The sequence below is a fragment of the Vanessa tameamea genome, chromosome 19 (assembly GCF_037043105.1).
Source record: "Vanessa tameamea isolate UH-Manoa-2023 chromosome 19, ilVanTame1 primary haplotype, whole genome shotgun sequence".
NCBI lineage: Eukaryota > Metazoa > Arthropoda > Insecta > Lepidoptera > Nymphalidae > Vanessa > Vanessa tameamea.
The window spans coordinates 1,998,623-2,025,701 of NC_087327.1; the positions used below are offsets into that span (position 1 = coordinate 1,998,623).

General features: G+C 30.6%; 1 protein-coding gene across 1 annotated transcript in view; it reads left to right on the forward strand.

The window, feature by feature from the left end:
- The window catches only part of LOC113397070 (hemicentin-2), a 218,328-nt gene extending 191,533 nt beyond the window's left edge, over positions 1 to 26,795 (forward strand). Inside the window, exons 3-16 of the mRNA XM_026635220.2 lie at positions 294 to 502; positions 7,972 to 8,082; positions 11,351 to 11,554; positions 12,961 to 13,112; positions 17,107 to 17,254; positions 17,557 to 17,687; positions 18,346 to 18,505; positions 18,641 to 18,744; positions 20,612 to 20,801; positions 23,195 to 23,328; positions 23,611 to 23,791; positions 23,878 to 24,125; positions 24,769 to 24,900; positions 26,400 to 26,795. Of these exons, the coding sequence (XP_026491005.1) occupies positions 294 to 502; positions 7,972 to 8,082; positions 11,351 to 11,554; positions 12,961 to 13,112; positions 17,107 to 17,254; positions 17,557 to 17,687; positions 18,346 to 18,505; positions 18,641 to 18,744; positions 20,612 to 20,801; positions 23,195 to 23,328; positions 23,611 to 23,791; positions 23,878 to 24,125; positions 24,769 to 24,900; positions 26,400 to 26,600 (2,305 nt within the window). The 3' untranslated portion in view covers positions 26,601 to 26,795. The remainder of the gene's footprint in view (positions 1 to 293; positions 503 to 7,971; positions 8,083 to 11,350; positions 11,555 to 12,960; positions 13,113 to 17,106; positions 17,255 to 17,556; positions 17,688 to 18,345; positions 18,506 to 18,640; positions 18,745 to 20,611; positions 20,802 to 23,194; positions 23,329 to 23,610; positions 23,792 to 23,877; positions 24,126 to 24,768; positions 24,901 to 26,399) is intronic.
- Positions 26,796 to 27,079: the final 284 nt, after the last annotated feature.

The following is a 27,079-nucleotide window of genomic DNA, read 5'->3' on the forward strand; positions in this document are numbered from 1 at the left end:
AAATAAGATTTAGGCTAAAATAACTCTTGTGTAATATAATGTGAATTTATTCTTGATCAGTCTTCGGAAAATTGACTTACGTCTTTGTGGTTTATCTATAAATGTCGTAACATATCACGTTATACAAGTAAACCCTATGTAAATCTCTTCTGTATTTTCATAGATCCTTTTATACTTAAAGCTTATTTATAAATACTAATAAAAAGGCTAGAAATTTGATTTATTTGAAATAGGAATATTTTTCGTTACATTTGAATTTATTTAATTAAACGTTTAATTTGTTTTACTTGCAGCGTGGATGCCAGGGAAAAAGACTTCGGTGTAGCAGAGCGATGGTCAGATGAGAGCGTATTCGCGTCAAGAGCATACTTCCTACCTGAAAGAAGACCAGCAGAACTCGGTGTTGATAGAGTTAGAGCAACTGATCAAGGAATATACCGATGTAGGGTAGACTTCAAACAAGCACAAACAAGAAATTCTAGAGTGAATCTCACTGTCATAGGTAAGTTCATGTAATACCTGTTTATGTATCTATACTAATATTATAATTGTGAAAGTAACTCTGTCTGCTACGCCGAGTTTGGTGCAATTTGGTATGAAGCAAGTTTGAACCCCAAGGGAAGACACAGACTACTTTATACCTTATACTGAAGAACGACTCCTAAAACTCGAGTGAAACTTCAGGCGACAACTATATCAAAAATGTTACATTGTCATGTTATATTTTGTAATTATACATCCATCGCACCTGCAGAAACATTAAATGATTACATTGCTTGATTCGAAATGCAAAATATATCGTAGAGATATTATTACAAAAATTTAAAGATATTACAATTTTATAGAGAAAACTTTTACAATTTCATAAAAGTCCCGATCCGGATCCAATTTGTTTTAAAAATGGATGAATCCAAATTGAAGTAAAATACACACGAGGCGGTAGCATGTAGGAGAAAATCAATAGCTAACGTAATTTGGGTTCGAAACGCTCGTATATCTTTTTGCTATGGTAATAAAGTCGAAAATGGAATAATTTAATTTGCCACAAATGATAGATATATCGCGGGAAACAACGATGCGATGGAAAAATTAACATGTACCAAATCCAAAATCCGCTTTGCGCAAAAAAACGTGACTGACTCGGGGGGCTATTGACAATCTGAAACCTGACATTAATCCAGTGTTGAGGCGTGTAATGCGATAATAACTATGAGGCTATTTGTGAAGTGCTGTGGCTTCTGGAATAATGTCATATTAATAAGCCTTAATACTTGGATTAACACTTCGTGCTGTAGTTGAAATATTAAATTTTAATTTAACAACATTCGATGTAGTTAAATTTCACACTATTAAGGACAGGTTTGAAAAGGCAATTTAAAACGTATATCATGTTCCAAATAGTTCGCAATTAATGTAAAGCTTTAATTAACTTGTAAAACAATTAAAATCCCGTGAAAATTTGTGCACATTTTGTGTACAGAATATGTTGCTGCTTTATGTGCAGTTTCAACATAACATAGAATTTTACAACATCAACCACTTCACGAGATTTTAAGTTTTAGTGAAAAGATCTTAACGGTTGAAATTCGTCAACATGAATAGGTTCCGCTTTTAAGAAATACTAAAAAGGATTTCGAATCAAAGAGGCAAGACGACGTCAATTGCACGCTTCAGCCTTTGTGAAGTTCATTTTAAAGTAACAAAATTCAAGCAAAATACCAAATAATATATTCACGTATTCATACATATGGATCCCAAAAAGGCACTTCAAGAACCTCCCTTATGTATATCATCCAGAAGTGCACTCGACTCCAGCGAATAAGATTATTTAGAGCTGTCTGCACAATATTCCGACCAAGACACAAAGGCTTATAATTCAAACAGAAAATAACATAAATATATCAATGAATGTTTTTTTTTTAATTTGTGTCTTATTTTGTTCATGGAAAGTACATTATGAATTTAAAAAAAATAATGTCACCGACCATTTAACATGCAATTATACTTAATACTTATTAATTAATCTGTAATGTTGCTACCTACTTTTTCTATTTTACCTGCTTCAGACGTCTTCGACAAAAACATTTTAATAAAAAATCAAATTTATATATTTTTCACTTTATTATGTTTTCTGTTACTTAAGCCGACTGATTATTATTTAATCAAATTTTTAATAAAAATAACTATAATGACAATTAATTAGTATAAATTGTGTCATACGTTTAGATAATTGTTTGACTAAAAACAGGTTACATAGTTCGTAACTCCTTAAAGCTAATACAGGACAAACCCTAAAGCGTTTTAAAATGAACTAAAGAGAAAATGAATTTGTGGATATGTTTTTATCGCAGTACAGTTTATCTTTCTTCCCTTCTTTGGTAAAATGCCAAAAGTAGTTTCTTAGACTTCGTACCTAACAGGCGACACTTTTAGCTAGAATATTCTACGAAATTACCCTTGCCAAGCTATTTAAAACATGAGGAAAAAAAACTGAATTTACTGGGTCTGCTTTAAGCTGCATTCAGAGCCGGATTTAGACGAACCGAACTTTTGAAATATTTAAGTTAATGTAAGTTTTGCATTAAGGTTTTATGTGTTCAGCGAATATTACATGTTTTTTTTGGGTTCATTTTATACCAAAATTTAACTGACATTTAGTTATATTAGGTTTATTATTAGTGCGTGAAAACTGTCCATTGTTGTTGACTAATTCTTAAAATCTGAATATAATTTATTGAAGTTTGCTCGTACAAACATTTTAGAATCTATGAATTGTTGAATTACGATATTATATGCGTTAAAATTTTAAAATTACACAATCGTGAACTGTAATAAGGCTGTACGAACCATTGACAATATCCTAATATTTAGACACATACATCATATCACGGTTATTCGGTTGTCAATTTATTAAGAATAGCACTGTGGTTGTATGTAAATTATTATCAGACTTCAGAATCAGACAGACAAAATCGGACCGTGTTGTGCAGAAATGCACCAAACCACAGAGGAACTCATGATATGAAGTAAAAAAAGGTTGTGTCTTGTCTTTAAAATAGTATGTATGTATAAAGTATAATTTTATAGTTATATACATATATAAATGAACTAAGTTATTGTCACGATAAAAATGTTGCTTCTATAGGTCGAACATTTGTACACACCAGAAGATCGTGAACAAATAATTCAGATCAGAACAGCCACTTCTAAGCTCATTAAGTGCTCATAATTTACATGACTGTTTTTATTTACATCGTGCTCAGCGCTATCTTAAATACGACAATGAAACATTAATGCCTCTACGAAATACTCAGAGAAGTATTAAAGTAAACACGATGACAGGATTTGTTTAATAGATTTAGATCTGATCTATTTACTCGATAGAGATGCGCTTCCGGGTATACGTATTTGTTGATGATAAGGGGGAAGTCAATTTGGTTTTTATTGACATTCGATGGCTCAGTTGTGAATATCAATCTCAACCGAAAACTGCGAGATTTGTACTTGAGTAACATTTATAATATTGAAATGGTTGGAAATATATTTCCGTGAAAATCGATGTATCAGATGAAATTCCGCCACAATCGCCACCTTATCCTAATGCGGAAAAATGGATTTTGCCCAGCAGCCTGACATTTACTCGTACAGAACATTCTTTTTTTTTAAATTTTATTTGACTTAAAACTAGAGCATTTTTTTTTTAAAGAAAATATTTTAAAAAATTCATATGTATGAAAGCAACACTGCATTATATTTTCCTTAAGAGAGAATGTCTGTTCGTGACTTGCGAATAGCCTGTTCAAGAAATGCAAACAAAGATCATTGTTACCGTCTCCATTTAAAATTATCTTGACTTTATTAGAAACTAAGTTGAATTAACGGTTCAAGAATAATTATTATTTTAATTAAATTAACTATTTAAAAACACTTAAAGTTTAAACTATATTTTTAATATCTTGACAATATACATTATTAACGGTATTTTTACCATCCAAGAATAATTTTGCGCTATCTTTTCTACACAAGGCATTTAATTCAAGCTTTAAGTTCAGTTCTTTGAGCGTAGTTCTTGAAACACATTACCAAGCTATTATTTCTTAAAACTATCTTCTAATTTATATTAGTATTAAATAGAAAGAATATAGAGATATTTATTAAGAAGCCTTAATTACATACTCTGGTCTAGTCAGTCTATTAAGCGCAAAAAACTTATATAAGGAGAGTGGGTTAAAACTCTTTCATTTTCTTTGTAGTATAGTTTTGTGCAAACCAATTCCGAGGAGGTACCGCCAACTTAACACATATTCTACCGCCAAACAGCAATACTTAGTATAGCTATGTTCTGGTTTAAGGGTGAGTGATACCGAGCTACAGGGACAAGGGACATAATTATCATCTCAGTTCCCAAGGTTGAAGACGCATTAGCGATGCATAGTCCCAATGTCATATACATTGCGGGGACGACTATCATCTTGTATTTTATTTTTCAGTCTTACTTTGTCAATATAATGGAAACATAAGGCTATCTTTGAGAGAATTATTCTAAAAATATTACGATGTCCTTACAACAAAATTATCAGTATTCACCTTTAGCGTGAATCTCATAGTACATTTAGTGTACAAAAAATACCTTCACAAATAAACTAATTTATAGTTCTATATTATAAATTAAATATAAAATAAAACTGTCTTGACGTTCTGGATCTCAGTTATTGAAATTCATCTATATTATTTATATAATCTTATTTTATTATTTCGTAAGAAGATTTTTTGTGATTTAATCACCACTAGAGTCTGTTGAAACCATATCTACGTGTAATATATCGCAAGAAGCACTACAAAAATGTACTCACCTTGAATACCCGAGATCTTGGATAAGATAGCTCTAAACTTTATAACTTCAGTTTGTAATAAGAAACTACCGACTTATATTTAATACTACTGTTAATTTTAATAAAAAATTAAAGAAATTTAACTTAACTTTTTTCACTTTTAACTTGTTTCAGTGGTTTTATAATTTCATATTTGTGAATGAGCCAAAGTAACCTCAGGCAAAAGGGGCATAATATTTTAGTTCCCATCATCAGTTTAAGGAAAGATTAACATTACTTACAACGCCAATGTAATGTATGGTAACCAAATACCATCAAGTGACACACTGCCCGTCCGCCTACTTATTTAACACTCGCTGGTGCCCGCAACTCCGTTCGAGTGATTTTAAGCCTCAAAAGTAGTGGTATTATATGGTTGGCATATCTGTGTATCTTTGAATCTGTCGTGGCATTCTAGGTCCCAAATGGATTATGATTTTTTTTTTGATAGATCTTATTTGATTGCTTTGCCATCGATGAAAATCAAACTACAAATATCCGAACGTTTTAAATTTATAATTTAATCTTGTAATATTAAAAAGTGATGATGTATTTGTCTAACTGCATAGTGTTACACGATATTACACGTAGTGCCGTCGGGGGTAAAAGCATAGATTTTTTGCAGTTGCAAACATGCGACAGAGCTACATAAAGTTGTTTGAACTGGACTCGCTTAGAAGTAAATGATTTTTTTTTTGAATGAGAAGGAACCGGGGTATAAACATAAAATCATAAAACCTTCAAGAAAAGAGCGTACTCTTTCCTGAAAGGCCGGCAACGCACCTGCAAGCCCCCCGGTGTTGCAGATGTCCATGGGCGGTGGTAGTCACTTTCCATCAGGTGAGCCTCCTGCTCGTTTGCCACATCTAAAATAAAAAAAAAATAAAAAAATCTGCGCCGTACCCATTTATATTTATAGTATATTTATTTTCAAATGAAAAGGAATGATGTAACACCAATGGAACCCTTTAAAAAGATTTTAACCTCATCAGCCTTGGTTCTATAACATCATGATTTTAATAAAACAAACGCTATATGTTACTCCAAGGTTACTGCAGTATAAAACAGTAAAAACTGCTTCCAAATCGGTTAAGCTGACTCCGAGATTAGCGGTAACAAACAAATAGACAAACAAATAGCCAAATAAATAGACAAAAATTCTAAAAATCATATTAATATGATCTATTGCGTTAATAGATGCCTTGATGCTCTGATAATATTTGATAATGATATTTACTAGAACATCATTGCCCTCAGTACTATTTTTTCTCAAATATCTTATATATATATATGAGAAGAAAAATCCTATGAATATTTTTTTATGAAATATAACGTTAAAACTAGTACAGAGAACTTCAAGCAACAAACCTAATTAAATCTTTATTCTTCTCTTCCTTTCCTTTAAAACTTGCGACTTGTTAAATTTTTCTTTTCTTAAACCATTTCACCTAGATCATTACCTACTTACTTTTACTTTTAACTATTTATATTTTTACTTTGAATCTTAATGGTAATTGAATTCAATTTATGGTTAGTTTGTTGTTATGAGAATACCTCGTAACACTAATATATACTTAAACATCGAAGAAAATTATACTCGTTTATTTGTACAATAAATTTTTTTTTGAGGTTTTTGAGGTTTTTGAGGTTAGTAAATAATATATGAGCAGGTTACATTTTTTTCATATCTGTTTTTGAATAATTGTAAATTTGTCCTTTTTGGGGCAGAATTTGTCCTTATTGAGTAGTGTTGTTGTATTAGTTTCGTGGTATTTGGTTTCCTCAGCTAGTCTGGATGGTATTTTTCAAGTTTGTTTATAATAGTCGTCTCTATTTTTGCTCTCTTCACGAGTATTTCTTGTGTATGGTATTGAGCAGTTGATTGAAGATTTCTTATGGCACATTTGAAAACCGTTGTCGTACCCTTGGTCCTGGAGAGATTTTTCTCTGACTGTGTATATGTTAAGTACCGTATTTTAGGCTGGAACTTTGGAATCGCAATACTACTAGGCTTAAAGGAAAAAAGGTCCCTTTCTGAGGAAAAGGTTTAATGCTTATAAAAAAAAACTAACTCCACTATACTGCTCCAAAAAAGGTTATATATGTGGAAGATCTTTATTCAACACGTACAAATTTTGTTTCAATGATTGGCTCTCAAGATAAATTATCAACGCGAAATCAAGCACATGAATATGCTCGCCTGCGTTTGAACCTCCAATCTTCGGCTTAGATTCACTTGACATAGCCCCATGGCAATCCCAGCTCCATATCACCTAGTGATAAATTCTAAATCGATCACCTGAGTTTTCCTATGCTTAAAAGAAAAACATTGGAATAAGTCTTAAGTGTATCAATTAGTCATTTTATACACCTGCACAAAAATGTCAAAACAACTGGATCTAATATTCTGCAAACGTTACTAAGAGGCGTGGGATATCCACAGGTTATACTTTGGTTTTGAACAAGTCCTAATATTTTTAAATGATATAATACAAATTAATTATAAGCCTATTGAAGAAATAAAAAAATATCGTCAAATAATTGTAGCAAATTATTATCCGATGTATATTGTAATATTAGTAAAAGGCGAAAATAATATCCTATTATACAAAAACTCTTTTCAAAAGAGAAGCCAGACGAGTTAGTTATTCTTTACAAGTATAATAGCTTTCAAATTCTAAATCCCTTTAAATGGGTGATTGAATTCACATTTAGCCAATTCCCCAAACTAATATGGCAACTTTCCAACTTAAGCGATGTAGGCTCCATACATAAACATACTTTAATATAATACTCGTTATGTAGTTCGCGCACCTTTTTATATGAAAAAAATAATAAATCTCTCCAAAAAGACAGCAATATCGCTATTGTTGTATTTCTTTTAATACTTTCATCGTCCTTGGTCGTTATTGCTGAAAGACGTAAGTTCGTTCGATTACAATTCAATAGTTATTATCTTATTTTTATATCTATCTAAATATCCAGATTAATGCTTCTAAATTATATAACCAAAAATTAAGTACGAAATCTTTTGACCATAATACCCATTTATTTAGTCGAATTTTAATTGAGAAATGTAATGTATACTTTTTTTCAACAGTACCACCGAACAAAATGGTTATCACTGATGACAAAGGCGACACAAAACAAGCAATCGTTGGACCTTACGTCGAAGGAGACACGTTTACGCTCAAATGCGACGTTTCTGGAGGTGAGTTTATATTAAAAGTAAGTATTAGAATAACGCCCAGGGCCCTGATTCTGTACGCCACCGAAAACACAAACGAGCTTGTAACGCGCTCACGACGCGTTTTTGGCTAAAAACGGTATTCCGAATGCCAATGTCAAAATTCCACGCTTTCATTCCTCGTGTTTTGAAAACGTGGATGTAATTTAACATAAAAATTTAAATAAATATAGTGTTTTTAATGTGATTTATAAATTGTTTTGATGCTTTTTAGAGTTATATTTAGTTCAAAAATTGTTCGGATTAATATTATGTTACAACAATTTTGAGATGCTTAAAAAAAATTTACTACACGTATATGCGATTAAAAGTCTTAAAAATCCCAAATTCACTTTAAAAATGAAGTGTGCATTAATATGCGAGATATAACAATACTTGTTAACTGTTTTATTATCTAAATTGAGTGATCAAAAGAAGAAAAATATCAAAACATTAAGAACCTTAAGCAATTTACTATCCATACAAGAATATTAAACTTGCCTAACTAAAACTAGAAATATTTCCAAAAATTATTATATGACTGCCTATCGGAGACAGTATAGGAGGCATTGGACAAGCAATGGGCAGTGTGTTAAACTTAAACTGTTTTTATACGAAAATATTTAAAATATTTATTTGATTATTTCATTTGGTGATCCAGAGAAAAAAGGAATGCCAGTAACTTTGAAATAACTGTGTTAATGTGATTAAATAATTTAACATTAAACCCATAAAAACGTTACTAGTTTTACAAAAAAATATATCTGTATTTACTTAGACGCAAAAGTTCTATCATAATGAAACTAAATAAATTGATAAGGTTTTGATCTTTTGAAATTCAATAAAAAGATGAAAACAGGAGAATCAGTGTAGACTTATACTCCTTAATAAACAAAAATTAATGTTTACAAGATATTAAGATTAAATTATGTTAAAACTCCAAATGTTTTCATTTTTCAAACAATTATAATTGCCTTTTTATATGTTTAAAATGAGAATAATATTTTAAATGTTTGTTATGTAGAAATAATTTTAATATATAAATATAAATACTACTTATCATTTTAAATTACTGCATAAAAATATTCTAAATAATACAGTCAATTTAAATGAATGTAAAATCAGCCCGTGCAAATATTATGATTTAACAGATACTGTGTAATATAGTATTTTAGTTAGACATGTTTGTTAGATATATGTTTTATAATTCTGCATTTCTAAAAAAATATTTATTTCTATCATGTATAGTACATGATAGAAATAAATATTTTTCAAATAAATAATATTTTGACAAAATAGAATTATGCAAAATGTATAAAACAAAGCAATCCTTTATGTTACATTATATGATTTTATAAATTTCAATAGATATGTGGTAGATGTCTTATGATTGTCTTTGCTTAATAAAATACTAATTAAGTTTCTGTTTTAAATTATGTAACTGCATTTATTCATTGCAATTTATCTATTTACCTGTTTATTACCATGAGGGGTAGTAAATTAATTCCAAAAAGCTGTTACTTTTATTTTACTTTGGTATAATATAAATCTTTAAAATATATTAATGAAACACAGAAAAAATGTATTTGACTCAAAGTATATTTATTTGTTCAAACACATTTTTCACATAAATATAACTAAATTCCATTTTATTTTCATCCTCAGTTGATTCCATACTATGGTATGGGTAAGGTTGTATGAGCATGGAACACTTTAAAGTGTTAGATATTTGTCCTTCCCTTCTTCAACATATTATTTAATGCTAGTTTGGCCAAGGGAAGCTAACCTTCAGCGTCCGATCCTTTGATAACTGTTCTTATCCAGATAAAAATGGTGTATGGTATGTAAAAGAAATGAGCGATATATTAAAGTTAGATTTAAGATAGGTACTTCATAAATTAAATTCTAGTTAAAATATCACTTACCTTTATAGATAACTATGTTTCGGTTGGTATAGTGCTGCTTTTAAACAATATACTGAAATATTTTAAGTTCGTACTGCAGTATACCTAATGTACGAAGAAAAAATTAAAAATATCCAATACGTTGACGAAAAGACTGCGCATCCATTTCATTTGAATATATCTTATTGCTCTGGTCAATTCGATCGTTTTCTAAGGCGAATTTAATGAAGGTTTTAAATAAAAAATCTTTAAGTAAATAAATATGATTATTATGACATGTTTACGTTTAATTTGTCAATTATTGTTAATGGTGACGTCTGTCTTCATAGCAATACGTTCCGAACAACTTAAAAAAAAAATGTTTTAATTTTTTAAAATATTTGTATCAATTCGAGTACATTTTGTTGTTATAGTTAGCATTTATAAATATACAAGTTTTAGTAATATTTTCTGTTGAAATATTTGGTTTTAGTCAAGGAAAATTAAATAAATTTACATAGAAAAAAAAAACCGGTGTTAATATTAAAATACAGGAAATGAATCCGATTGTACATCGTGAAATCTCTCAAAAAAGCATAGACAACATGTCTTAGGGCATACAGGATACCATTTTAAGAAAACATAACTCGGCGTGTTACGGAAACACGTTTGTGTTTCTTAGCTTGTTAATACGTCACTCGTTTAGGCTCGTTACGAATTGTGGCATACAGAATCAGGGCCCAGTTACTGTAACGCTATTCAAAGTATGTATGTTGATACTGAAAGCTAATTGGTCCCTTATATCGTCATGGGGTCCAATTAACTTACCATACTTTGATACGTGGTTCAGAAACTGAAGGTAAAAATTGCTGTGAAAATTCTTGGGTGTTATATATTAATATCGTCAAATGTTGAACTAAAATGAAAATCGATTAATTAATATAGTTTATTTTAATTAAAATAATTGATGTTGACTCTTTATGTTTTCATTATAATTTATAAAAACTGATAGTTAATCAGTAGTTTGTCTTACTAATATTATAAATGCGAATGTTGAGATGGATGCAATTTTATTACTCAATCACGCCACAACGATTGAATGGATCTGAATGAAATTTGGCACAAAGATAGATTATAGTATGGAATAGCACTTAAAACGTACCTAATACCTGTGCGACCCCATAATCACACGGGGGTAAAGCCGCGGTAACTTTTATATTATAATTTTGTCTTTTTATATAATTATTATATGCTTTTAAAAGATGATAATGTAGTAGAATCCAAAACATAGATTATAAATATATTTTATAGAGAGTATGGCCGTAAGTACTAAAATGTCAATACACACCAAATTCAATATTATTATTCAGGTCGACCTCGGCCTTGGGTCAAGTGGTTCAGGAATGAATTGGAAACAGACACACCAGTGACGACGTTACAAGGGACCAGTGTTAGAGGTGTACTTCGAGTTGGACCTTTGACCCGAGCCGATGTCAGAGCAACCCTGACATGTCGAGCGTCAAACCATTTGAGAGCACATCCCATCGAAACAACTCTAACCTTAGATATGAACTGTGAGTGCATATTCAGTTGCTTGGAATAATGATTTTTTAGTCCAACATTTGTTTGTAATATAGATTAAAAATATAATATGCTTAGATGGTTATTTAACAATTTCATACAAATTTCGTTAAGTTTCGATGTCAGTTTTAAAAAATTAATCGTATCTTTTATAGTTTGTTTATGTTTTTAAATACTTTAATTGTATATCAAGCGAAAATGGATTTAATATAACATGATTAATTCGAAACATCTCAAAATTTATATATTTAGTAGAAATGAAAATCAAATTAAATATTTTTCTTTCCATACAAATTATATTTACGTACATTATATTTTTTTTCTTAAATATATTATATATGCAATAATAGAAAAAGTGATTATAGATTCAGATCGTTTTGAAATTTCTAAGGATTTTCAAGTTTGTTTTTGATTTAGTTTCTGATAGAGTTTACTAAATATCGTTCGGAAAATTTGAAGCATAATTAAGTTTGATAGTTATCGAAGTACTATGTGAACTTTAAATTCTTTGATATTAAAATCACTAAAATTAACATATCAAATACACTTGAATACTAAACACATGCTTGAAAACTGATTTTGAAATTCAGAAATTGATATAAAAACAATTTTAATCAATGCTTTTATTTTAGTAAATCACATTCAATTTGATTGTTAAAATTGAACTTCTAGCTGATGTTTTAGACATTTAAAAGTTTTCTCAGTCTAGGATGACCTAAATATCCGACAGAGTTTCTTGAATCCTTTCCGTTCTGAGAGTGAAGACACCTGTCAACTTTACTCGTTAGAAAAGTAGGAAATGCTTTACCCGAGCAAGCATTGCAAGTTAGGTTGAAAATTATTTTATGCTGTTTAAATATCACTATAGGCTAATATTGTTTATTTCTAAATCTTCGACTTTTGCTCTGACGACTTCAAATTCTATTTGTATTTAGGCTTCTGTTGTTATTAAACTTTATTACGGATTGTTAGATAAATACAAATTTGGTTCTTGTTTGGACGTTGGGAATTTTATTTTATTAAAATTAACCAACTAATTTATTACTATTATAACATTCTATTAATTTATAATCACTTAAAAAGTACTTAAAATGCAAACTGAAGTTTAAGTATCGTTTACAATTTCAAATATTCAACATCACAACATACAACAAATCATTAACTATCTATTTTAGAAAGATATTCAAATTCAAATTCATTAATAGGTTTTACGAACTCAAACTATTTAAATAACATCACCGTACGTTAGTTCGATAACGGCAACTAATTCGATAGTGACATCATAATAAAAATATTGGACAAACGATGCCCTATAATAAATCTATCATGTTATCTATTCAAACAATTCAATTGATCTTCGATAAACTGCGTTAGATTATCAGAAAAAAAATCCTTTCAGTCCCGCCTTTAAACGTTCACATACTTGGATCAAATCAGCCTCTATCAGCGAGTAGGAGATATGATCTACTCTGCCAAAGCTCTGGGTCACGTCCGCCCGCATCCATCACCTGGTGGAAGAATGGACACAGGATAAACAACGCTAAAGAAACGGTAAGAAGGTTGAATTTAATTTAAGCAATCACTTCAATGTTTTCAAAAGCAAGGTTAGTTTGGTTGGATGTAGAATAACATTTGGAAATGTTTACAATTTTAGATCCATCGACAAATATTATTACTCTCTGAACTACTATATATGTACTTACTATTATTCTATCAATCTATTCATACAACACGAAGCAGTTCTAAATTCAAAAAATACTTCTGGTTGGTCTTACGTAAATAATTTTACGTGACAAATTGAATTTTCGGTAATATTGCTTTCATTAAGTCTAAATCGTCCGATTTATCTATCACCTTATTGGTCGATTAGTTTCATATTTTCTATATATAAATTAATTTAATAATTATTATTGATCGTAATATTTATTTATTAATTAAACTAATTTCTTTAATTATTCCTTTATTTGCATTTAGAATTCTTATCAAAATCGTTTTGTTTATAATTCCCAGTATCGATACTGGCTTTATCGCTTGAACTATTATTTAAATTGAATTTTAAAGGAGGCCTTATGTTTCCTAATCTCAATTGTCTGTTCTACCCTTCCAAGTTCAGATAAGAGATGGAATAAGTTCTGTGTTTATTATTACTTTTTAAATTACTTTGGATTGGGGCAATTCACTTTGAAATAATAAGCTATCGAATCTTTTGATTGTAGATTAAGTAAATATAAGTTTTTTATGTACTGTTTTTCAATCTAGCAACGTTTATATTTCAAAGTGATGTCTCTAGGGATGAGTTGAAATTTAGATATATTAGAAGGACATTTTTAAGATATCTCATAACTAACTTTCGAGTTAAGAAGAAAATATTTAGCAACGTCTCAGTTTCCATTTAATGTTCAATGTATTTTGATCTGAATGATGAAATCTTAAAGGTTTAATTTTTATTTGGAAATATCGTAAATTATATAAATTAGTTATTTTTAAAGTAAATTATAATATATAAGAACAATTATGTCAATATTATTTTAAAGCTTTTGACTCCTAAGCAGGTTATCTCGTGATATGATTCTTTATCAAATGGTACAAGATTAATTATTTACTCAAATTACACACAAGAAAATTCAGTGGTTGCCCGGATATGAACTCGAAATCTTTGGTTTGGACTTAACGCTTTATTTTGGTTTACAGCATTGAGATATCTTAGTTCGTAATATTTAAGCATTTCATTTTTTTTTTATCTTAATTAATAATCTTTGTTATATTTCATTTCATTCTCAGGCTCCTGGTAATTTATTAACTCAATACCAACTCCCCAATTTCGATCAAACTGATAACTTTTCTAATAAGTGGTTTCAAGAAAAGGGATAACTCCTTACCAAAAAAATATGAGTATTATTATTTTTTTAAATAGCAATAATTTCCACCCTAAATGTTTCTTATATTTCTTAGTATGATTTGATTTTGTCATTGAGTTAAAGCTCTAGGAAATTTAATTTAGATGCGGGTACTAGATTATTCTTTAACCGGTAATAAAAGACTCCAGTTATGTCTAATCAATTCTAAACTTTCAAAGGAGCTAATTTTGCGCCAGCAGAATTTATCGAAGTGCGCCGTAATCTTTATTACCATGAGAAACAACATCGCGAAGTCAACTTAAAATAAGGGCACGTAGATGTAATAAATGTAGATTGAATGGGACAAGCAGCGCTTCGGGCGTACTCAAATCGGTCGTAAGGGAGGCCCAAGCTATGAGAGTGCAGGCTATGGAAAATTTGGGGACTTTATCTTAGAAAGTGTGCAATTATATCTTATTAGAAACTAACTATGTTAATCAAAACTGATTAATCTTCACTACGATTCTACACGATGTGTTGGCATTGTAATAATCTTCATTTTATAAGATTCCATTGTGCATTTTTGTCCCTATATATTAGCAGCCTCTAAATTTTCCACTGCTGGGCTAAGGCCTCCTCTCCCTTTGAGGAGAAGGTTTGGAGCATATTCCACCACGCTGCTCCAATGCGGCTTGGTGAAATACACATTTGGCAGAATTTCGTTGAAATTAGATACATGCAGGTTTCCTCAAGATGTTTTCCTTCACCGAGCACAAGATGAATTATAAACACAAATTAAGCATATAAAATTTAGTGGTGCTTGCCTGGGTTTGAACCCGAAACCATCGGTTAAGATGCACGCGGTTAAGATGTAATACCCACTTGTTTACACTCATCATAATTATGTTATGAAATACACATAATAAAAAATATTTTTATAACTGTTTAATTGCAAGGCAATGAATGAAAAGTTCTAAATTCGCGTGCACTTCTGAATTTAGGTCCACAATCATGCGCCTCAAAGTCCAGTTTGGTTTGATAAAAATAAAACAATCAAGTCAGTGCATCCAACTATACTTTTGCTATTTACTTAATATATATAAATAAAATATATACTTGGTCAAAATATAAAGATTAACGCAATGCTTTACCATTAAATCTTTTGATACTGATCGTGTATAATAGTAACATTACATCGCACAGCGCCATCTCTTGACTATAAAATTGAACACAATTATTATAACGAATTCCTTTTCACGGAAACATTTTGTACATAGCTTTGAAATTATTGCATCACTGTTAACAAATTATTTTCTGGCATCAAACGAAATGCATTGACTCGTTTTGTAGACGGTTAAACGATTTAAATAAACTGCTTTCATGAACGGAATTAATTTTAATGAGGACAGCTGATGAACTTCACAGCTTAATGAGATGTCACAGATTTATTATTTCGCTCATCTAAAACGAGGGATATTTCATTTGTTAGATGAAGTAGGAAGTTTCATTGTTACGCCTTCTTAATTTTAGTATTGTTTAATTTTATTACTATTTAACCAAATCGATTAAAACAAATGATTTTATTGTCTGTCGTTAATTAAATGTATTAATCGTTTCATTTAAACATTCATTCATATATAAACGAGCTCATTTTTAATTCTTAAAATTAAAAATCCTTTTGACTCCTTACGTTCCATTTCCTCTTTTGGTTTATAGGGAAAAAAATTGGCTAATTTCAGTTATGAAGTAAGTAGTTCATCTTGTCAATTTGTACATGTGATAAATCTTCTTCCGAAATAGGTAAACTACTCTATTTCCATTGTTTTTTGTTACTGACACAGTCAGATCCACCTTTGATATCATCTGAGCGATCTGGTATCAATTATTGAGCGCTTTAATCATTTTCTGGATTAAGAAATCAAGCTCACGACGCGATCGAAATGTGATATCTTCAAATTTGTTGGAGCATCTCAAATGACTTTGAGAAAACGCCTAACTATGACATCAATATTATAATGTTTATTTTTATACATTTGTGTTCTGATAGTAAGTTCGATGTTTTCAAAGCTATCACTTATTCTAAGAATATAGTTTACAAAGTATCTATTCAAAACCTTCTAGCATAAGATATCCACGATCTTGATCTCAGCGCAGATGTCATAAATATTAAATAAGACTTGGAATAAGACGGCTCGTAAATAACTTTGCGAAGTGTTAAGGATAAGTATCTGACGTCACGGTTGTAGTGACGTAATCCAGATCTTGAGTCATTCCATTTGGTATTCCATTCCAACTCCTTTAAAACAATGGAACATGTGCATGTTATAAAACATACCTTTAAGAATTTAGTACCTCACTCCTTTGGGACTTTGTTTCCGCTGCTATCTTCTAAATTCAAATATTTTTCGCTCGCCTTTCATTTTAGGAAACATGTATGTATCTAAATAAATATTAGTATAATATCAGTGTTATTTCGGATAACGTAAATTCCAAAATGTAATTATTATATGTTGTAGGTTTGTTTTTAAATTGTAAGCCGAATTTGAAATTAATTTGATTAAAATATTAAGTTTACTTGCTACCAATATATTTATACTGTTTTAAAAAATATCATTTTCATATCATTATGGATACATTTTAATGAACTATTATTATTTTTTAGGGTAGACAGAAGTGTTGTATTAATATAAGTAATGTATCACCTACAGCTATCAACGGACGGCAATACCACGACATCAACGGTATCCATACAGTTGAATAAAGCTGATGCCGGAGCCAAGCTCGCATGTCGCGCTTCTAATCCTCAGATGGCATCTGTACCAGCTATGGAAGATGATTGGTTACTAGATATTCAGTGTACGTAAATTACGTTTAAATACAATTTATAACTTTAGAGTGTCATTTAAGATCAATTAAAATAATCATAAATCATGATGACTAGATCGGAAAGCAAATTTTTTCCTAATAGTTCGAAAACAACAATTAAAAATAACTAACTGCTGAAAACAACACGAGTTGCTTACAATTACGTACTGTTTCAATATTAACATGAATATCAATTTACAGCATAAACTATATTACAAATATAATCTACGAAATGTCGTAAATTTTATATGTAACTATTATAACATGACGATAAAATTTAACTTTCCCTCCAGATGTTCCAGAGACAGTGGTGCGGTTGGGCACTAATTTAGACCCGAGTAATATCAGAGAGGGCTCGGACGTGTACTTCGACTGCATCATCAAAGCACATCCCTACGTATACAAAGTCGAATGGAGACACAACGTGAGTTCTTATATTCAAATGAACCTCATTAAATTCCCTTTGAACGTGATACTTTATTTTTATAACATGTTCAACATTGAATAAATAAAAGTCGAGATCATGTCAAAAGTATAATTATGATACAAGTGGACTTCAAAAGCGATAGGAAATTCAGATTTATTAAAGATATAATAAGCTGAAGATTAATTTTCTTTGATGAAACGTTATTGAAACGTGATATTTTTTGTTGATTTTGGTAAATATTGTCTCGAAGTACCTTGTTGCTAATGACTCTCGAACAGGATGGAAGTAGCCGAAATATAATATATATAGAGACTTGTAATTATAATTCAGGTAATAAATCATTGTTTCAGTCGTTCATTTATTGGTTGCTATGCGGAAATTAGTTAGGAAATCTATTAAATAATCATAATAAAATTAAAATGTGTTATATAGGTATAACCTATGATTTATTTTAAACTTTATAAAATATGTGATTTAGGCATCTTAAATCGCTTTTGACTGTAATACCGTAATCATAAAATTTAAATTTCATCAACTTAAACATTTTGTTATTTAACTAAACCTATATATCATAAAATTTACTAAGATAATTTAGCAGCACAATATTTACATCCAGATTCAATCAAAATGCTTAATAATGACTTCTATTTCATAGGGTAAGACCCTCCATCACAATGTGGGACAAGGTATAATAATTAGTAATCAGTCGTTGGTGCTGCAAGGCGTGGGGCGGAAAACAGCCGGTAACTACACCTGTGTCGGTTTCAACGCCGAAGGAGACGGGGAAAGCAAAGCATTCTCTTTGGATGTATTATGTGAGTATTACAAACACAATAATGAATATTTATAAAGACTAGATTCCGTTCATATATTTTGTTCCAGGCCATTAAATTTACATTATTTTAATTAAGAAAAAATGTTGAGTGATTTTTTTTTTTTTACGATGTCAGATGCTCCGACATGCAGAAGTTCTCAACAAAGGGTGCACGGCGTCGCTAAACAAGAACGAGCTCACATCACGTGTCATGTTGACGCAAACCCGCCGGAAGTCAGTGTGAGTATAAAAATCATATTTAAAAAAATATTAAAAGCAAAGTGGACACTGTTAAAAGATAGTCTAAGCCTACCTGAAAAAAACAACACGAGTCCCGTGTATAAACTAAAATTGACCGAGACATCAGCATAAAAGTGAAATCAAATAAATCTTGCCATAAATCCTTCTTTATTTGATAAAGGTGACGTAGAACTGATTGATGGATGCCAAATAGTTTTCGAATCGTTTTTCCAATAGATGGTAAAAGTACATGACGCGGAAATATTTGCTAAACTATCGTTAACTTCAGTTTAACAATTTCGATTTTGATTCAATATTCTATCAGCTGAAATTTGTGTGACATCTAAAATCGAAATTCAAATCAATTTTACTTTTACTTTTAATATTTTTTTCAATTAATATATCGATTTTCACTTTGAGATAAAATATTTATCTATCTTTTGAGGTCAAGTAATGTGTTATGATTATTATAATAATGTACTGGTCATATGAAATAAAAAAAATAAACGGAGCGTAATTAATTCGAGTATTATTAAGTAAATAACAAACAACACAATGTTCTAATATTACATTTATAATTTAGCAAGATGTAAAAGCAAACATATTTACGTCTGATGTCAAAATATATAAGAATGTTACGATGTACAAAAATAGTGTTAAGCTGTTCTTAGAATCAATTTGTGTTAAACAGGTTTGGTTTTTTTTTTGATCATAGGTTTTTAGTTGTATATGTATAATGTTATTTACATTATATTAAATGTCTCAGCTTCATTTCTGAACTTATTAGGACAATATCTATTAATCAAACATTTAACACCGCATAAAATATTGAATTGATGTTTTTGAATAAACGTAACTTATTCCATGATGCAGATTCCGACTCGTCTCAATTTTAACATCTGATAACAATAAGTTACGTTTTCCAGTAAAGATAGAAGAAAATAAAGAAACTAAACTCGACAGCGAATGTCCGCCAAAAAGTAATCCTCGAAGCGAACTCTTTGTAAATGGGGAAATAACATGACGCGGAATAACACTAACCAACTAAGCTAAAGAAAATAAAGATACAGTTCTCTGAGATGCGAAACGTCGAGATGTCTTGAATTTACCATAATTTTGTTCTACTTGTTATACGATTCCACCGTGCTCTGTTACCCAGCGCCACTATGGACTTTTCAACTGTAATCGGTGACTAGTTCTCTCTCTTTTTCAAATTCATATTACGGAACTTATTAACGAGTTATGAATTTTAGCGCTACATCTAAATATTTTGTGAGCTTCGCAGTGAGCTAAATATCGTTTATTGCGAAATGAATCGAGACTGGCATCACTCCAGTAAACAATCTACTTGTCTTTGTGAATTTATTATTAATTTGATAGCAAATATTTTTGTTTTGAAAGAACTTTATTAAAATCTTATAACGTTTTTGTTGTGATGCTGATATTCGAAGATAATTACGAATTGAAGACGATTGTTGTGAAATTATCCTCGTGGGTTTTTATTTATTTTCATCCATAAATAAAATAATTTAATTGACTAACTTAAACTTACAAGTCGGCCATTATTTATGGAATTAGTATACAATATACAAATTCCATACAAAAAAAAATTATTATTATAAATATTATAATTTTTTTATAAGGTTTAAAAATAAGTCAATGTACCAATAAAATATTTAAGCTATAAATCGCCACAAGTATTATTACAAGTATATTTACTCTTCAACAATTCGTTTGATTGATTATGTCAATCTAATTATAAATTTAGTAAAAACGTCATAATTTAAATCGCCCATCGAAACACTCAGGATGTGATCACTGAATTAAATTATTATAGCCCTAATAAATAATGGAAAATGTTACACAGTTTCGATGGACATTCAACAACACAGCGAACAGTAACGAAGTTAGCGATACCTACGTTTCAAGATCCGGCACAAGTTCTACAGTGACTTACACGCCGCACACTGAGATGGACTACGGAACGCTCCTTTGTTGGGCACACAATAGAATTGGAAAACAAAGAGTACCGTGCGTGTACCACATAATTGCTGCAGGTAAGTAAAATATAAGACGATTCTTTAAAATTTACTTAACTTAAACTAGCATTCGATATAGACATGAAAAATGACTTATGTAGCTAATGTGTTTTTATTTTTTGTTGTTTTAGTTGTTTTTATTAGTTGAATAAAAAGTAGACCAACGAACACCATCGACATCTAATGGGCGTCATATTTTTATAATATTTCCATATTTTTGTGTTAAAATGTCATATTTCGTCTTCAAATCATTGTAAGCTATCAAAAATCTATCTAGTATCTTAATTTTATATAATTTAATAGAGTCTGCAATTAAACAAGAACACTAAAAATACTTCGATAATAATTTGCAATCGTTAAACGAAATCTAGATTAAATTTGCAATTTAAATTGTGTATTTAAGTGTGATAATACTTTTTCTTCTATTGGATATTTTGACATAGTTTACTGGTATTACTGGTATGGTAATACATAACATAGATAAGTATATACTAGGCTCGCACGCGAAACTTCGTGTTTATTCAACAGATTCTTTAGAAATTTCGAAATCTATGGCAGCTTAAAGTTATTAAATATTTAAAAAAAAAACATAGAACAACGTATGTCGTATACCCTCTTCAAGTTAGCTTGATCCTTTTTACAGACGGGCTAGTGATGGGAAACAGAAAATATAATATATATAACAGTCGATGGAACGATGGAATTCGTAATTCAAATTTGAGTTCAATTTTTTTTTACCTTATTTTTCTAAAAAGAGTTTTACCAGCTAAATAGACCCCAACCACTAGCCAAAGAAACCCCAACCAAAAGGACGCTCCGTTCGTAACAATAACTTAACAATGATCTTTAATATTGATTTTTGTAGTCGATATTTGTAACAGTTACTGCCTGTCATTCGTGTTCCTGCCGTCCGACCGATATAAAATTATACAAACGTCTATTATTTTCAGTGTTTCTATTTAAATTTTACTTTGAAGCAATAAAAAGTCTTAAAATTTTCGGATAACGCTTGAATCTTTAGAGACTTTCGTATTATATGTACTTTTTTAAATATTTTTACAATTTTTAAAATCATAAAATTAAGAAAATAATATAATCGTCATTGCAAAGTTATGTAGATCAGAAAAATTTACATGTATCAAAAAGATCAAGCTAACATGTACAGGTGTAGTAATTTCATAGGATTTTTATTTGACTTTTTTCCGCTCTCTAAATTAATAATTTGTTAAATCGTAACAATTTTGTTAATTCTAATCAAAAATCTTCTTTAATTTTCTGCACATCTGCGGTTGGGTCTCTTCGAAATGAGACCATAGTCGATTTTTATGTGCAGCTATCGTCCCATAATCACTGGGACAAAAATGGGCTTACGCTATAAATATATAAGGTAATCATAACAGAAAACTAGTGTAACATCAGTGTAAAGAATTAGGTTAATATTATTCTCAGATCATCACCAACCTTCGTAGATCCCCCCACAAAAGTGTGATAAATGTGTTCATCTCATTAGATATGCCATATTTTCGCTTGATTTAATGTTAATGGTCAGATCTGGAGCCAAATGTGTATTATACCAAAAGAACGGTTTCGTCCCGAAATGAATCAGAAAATATCAATAGGATGATAAATTAAAAATAGATTAGACAGACTGTTTTGACAGTTTAATTAAAAAAAAAAAAATGCCAACTACCTTTTCAATGTTTTTGATATTCATTATGATTTTTAAAGTCATATTATTTGTAAGAATAAAAAAAAATACTTGTCTTTAAAAAAAAAATGTGCAAGTACAAAAACCTATGAATTTTCTAGAAATTTGACTCATGGGTTAGTTTATAGTTTAAATATAACATAGATATAGCTTATAATATATATTGAGCTTCTTAGATAGGTCCTGACGAATATGTTTTAAAGTTTAACAATAGCAGTATTATTACTAACTTGACCTACGTTACACTATCTACTTTAAAAGCAATTTTCTTCCATATTTTAATGCAAAAAATGGTTTCAGATTTAATTATTTCTTCATTTACATTACTTTAAGTCCACTTTAGTTCCTTCTTAATAGAATAACTGCTAATGCATATGCTTAAAATTAAAATACAATTTAGTCCAATAATTTAAACTAAAATAACTCTGCAAATTCTTTATACAGTTTTTTTATTGTTTATTTTTTTGTATCATCATTTTATTAATCACCTCTATAATTGTCTTTCTGATTACGTTTTAAACTATGAACATACTGCAGCTCAAGCTTAAATTGTATATATCTTGATTAAGGATCATTTAATTACGTATTAGTCAATAGAAAATCATTCAACAAAAATTCAGTTGAATCCAAAATTTTTTTTTGTTGTATTTAACTGAAGAAATGAATTAAACTGAACTTATTTTTTTTTTTTTAATTGTTTTAGGTCGACCAGATCAAGTTCACAACTGCACGGTAGTAAATGCGTCTCTCACTTCTTTTGGGGTTCGTTGTTCTGAAGGTTTTAATGGAGGAATGCCTCAATCGTTCTTATTGGAAGTTAGAGAAATTGTTACTCAGGTAAGCAATATTACGTAGATGATAGTAACCATTGTATAAATGTATACACGTCTTAAGTATAAACAAACATAATACATAATATGATTTTGCGATCGTCATTGTCACTTGAATTCTTAACGATTTTAAATTGTGAATGTAATATTTCTTAACTATTCATTTGTACACAATAACAATTGTCACAGTGCTCATATATTTTAAGGAAAATGACTTAGATAGAAGATATTATTGTTATTATCGAATTCGAATTTTGATGCAATTAGTAAATTTATTTAATTTCAACAGGAGATTGTAGCTAACGTCTCAAGTGCCGTGCCTCGATTCACGGCAGTTGGTCTCGTACCAGGGCGTACTTATGCAGCGGCTGTCTTAGCATACAATGCTAAAGGCAGAGGAGACCCTTATCCTTTAAGAGCCAGCACTTTGCGGCCTCCAGAGAAACACCATGTCCATGATAAGAGTCTAGGTGAATATTTGACAGATATATATATATATATATATATTCGTAAATTTATTTATTATACTAATAAATATTCACTAAACTTCTAACAGATTTACCAAGAACAGCCTTCCAAATGTCAGGAGCGATGTCAGCCGCGGTTGGAGGTGGTGGTGTTTTAATGGTCGTACTGGTGTTATTCATGATTGCTGTCAGACAAAGGTGTGCTAAAAGGAAGCCAAGATCAGCTCCACCACCGTCACAGCCAGCGTCCCCGGATAAACTACGAGAAAAAGACGACAGCGAAAGCGATGACAGAAACCCTGATATAATACCATCAGACACTGACCATAATATGCAGGTAAGTGATATGCCATATAAACTGATACATACTGTTTCGTACGCACTCATTACTGGTATTATGTGCAGTGGAAACAAACATATAAACTGTTCTCAAGAGTTATCACAGTCTCGACAGACAGACAGAATTCCGTGTTTCACACACACACACACACACACACACACATTACTAGTATTATGTGCAGTGGAAACAAACATATAAACTGTTCTCAAGAGTTATCACAGTCTCGACAGGCAGACAGAATTCCGGTGAAAAATGTATATATACCAATGCTATTACATAACGGAATTAAACAAAATATATACTTACTAATATTATAAATGCGAATGTTATTCTCTCTGTTACCTCTTCATGTTTAAACCGATGAACGATTTAAAAGTAATTTAGAAATTGGACATTGTTTGAGTATTGCCGAGGGAGTAAAATTGGGGGTGATAGTTTGTGTGTTTGATACATTTTACGCGGGTAAAACCGCAATTTCAGTTAGCATAGTGTAAATGAAACGAATACCTTGATGAATTTCCAATTTTGGTAGTCAATTAAAAACATCATTTTTTTTTTAAATTAAAGTAATACTGAGATCATTATAAATATTTTCAAACGACTTGTGAGTGACAAGAAATCATCGTAATATTTGGAATAGATGGATTACTACCGACAGCAGCAAGTATCGACAATCTCCCCGCCCAGCAGCAGGGCGCGAGGTAGTATCGCAGGTGTGCGCGGAGGTCTGCCCGCGTACTGCGCGCTCCGCACTGCGCCGCCCTCCGAGTCTGTAAGTATGGATGTAACCATGTGAGTGGATATATTAATGCTCAACAGGGATTGGAATAAAGTCTCCTCAATTTGGTTGTCTTAAGATCCAACTAAGGGATTTTTTACTAAGCGCATCTATGAATCGAGCATTTTGTCTCAACGGCTCGAAATGCTGTAGCGTGGAAATAAGAAACAAGCAAAGTCATTTCCAAGAAGTGTTGACATCTGACAAGCGTCTGTTAAGTCTTCTTTAAAATAGTAACACACTGCGATATCTTTAAATAAATGAAAAAATCGCAATCCAATGATGATTAATAAGTACATATAATTATAATCTCTATAACTACAAAATGTATTAATCAGTGGACATTAAAATCAAATAATTTATTTTATTCCTGAATTCAAATAATAGAGGATCACCTCAGATAATTGGTTTTTTAATCTCCATATAACAAATTGTAATTATATATATATATATTTTAGGAAAATAATAGTAGCAACGTAAATTAATGAAGGAGTTAATTACTAATATTCCTATTTAAGCTTATAACTTGTGTTACGAATGGGACCGACCAAAGTCCAAGAGGTCAGGGTCGGTCCTGCGACTTTTTACATCACTATGCGGCCTGTAAACCATCGCGCTATCGACGCTTGAATATAACAAAATAATGATAAAATATATCATCATATATTGCCATACAAAAGGTTTTTAGTCGTTAAAATATTCACTATAAGTTCAGTTTTTTTAATAACCTTACAAAATCATATTGATTATATAGAAGTAGCTATACGTTGAAGATTTCTTTGTTTAAACTGTATTTGGTTTTGACATAAGTAACGACGACAGTAATTCCAGAACCGTATGTGGTTATTATCATAACATAATTTGCATAAGATCTGACTATGAAATCCAAATATTTTCCTTTAGTTTGGCTTAAGTCCCAATTCACGATGCGGGTTTAAGGAACTTCGCGAATAAAAATAATATGCTAATTATAACTGATATTATTACTGGTGTTAATTATAATTATATTACACGTTCGTGTTTACATCTTCAAGTTGCCATTTATCGACCGAAATAATATCCAAATTTATAAATCTCTTTATATATACATACATACATAAATATGTAAGATAAGATTTTTGTCGTCAAAAGATATATAGCTGTTATATAAATCAGTTTTTCTGAATCACTTAAAAATTGTAAAGTCCAACGTATAATAACGCTCATGGCAAAGAGGAGTTAATGCTTGTTGAATTCCAGGCAGGAGACATAACATACATATGTATATAATTGTATTTAACTAACATGACTGTATTTTTATATGTTGAAAAAGAGTAACTACTGAGTTTCTTGCCGGTTCTTCTCGGTAGAATCTACATTCCGAACCGGTGGTAGCTTTACTTTAAATAGTTTGTTAAATGACGATTCAAAAGTGCTTGTAAAAGCCTCCTTGAATAAAGTATATTTCGATTTGATTTGGTTGCCTTGAAATGTACATTTGAGTAAAATTGTAGACACCGCCATCGGGTATACCACCGCCTGCGGGTTTCGCGAGTGGTTCCTGCACGCTGCCCCGTAACGCGGGCACCGCTAACGAGCGCTGCATCCCGATGCAGCACCTGCGCACCTTGCCCCGTGCGCACCCGCACCCGCACCCGCACCCGCACGTGCACGCGCACGGGCACCCTCACCCGCCGCGCGATACGCCGCTCTGACAGACCACGCAGCTCTAGGACATGTAAATAATGCTCAATTTTAACGGACTAAGGTGAGTGGTTTCGGCTCTTTCGGTTGACATTTCGCGTACGGTTAAATCATTGTTTGCAACGAAGTAGCGATAATCTTGTTATTATTGTGAAACATATTAAATATTATTATTGTAAATATATTGTAAATTTTTTAAATTTAAGTGTTTTTGGTAGAATTTTTATGTTCATTTATTAAATATTAAATTTTAATACATTTAAGATAAATTATTTGATTTTTAATTTAACTAATTTTCTAAGTTTCTATAATCATTTTCAATCGTGACATTTAGTTATAATACTATGACAAGTAAGTAGATATCATTGTTGAAGCTGCTATTATATATGTATATATATATATAAAGATCCCGCTTATATTATTTTGTGAAGGGATCCAAATGAGATTCTGAAATAAAACAGCCGAGACCATCTTACCCGATATTAATTTC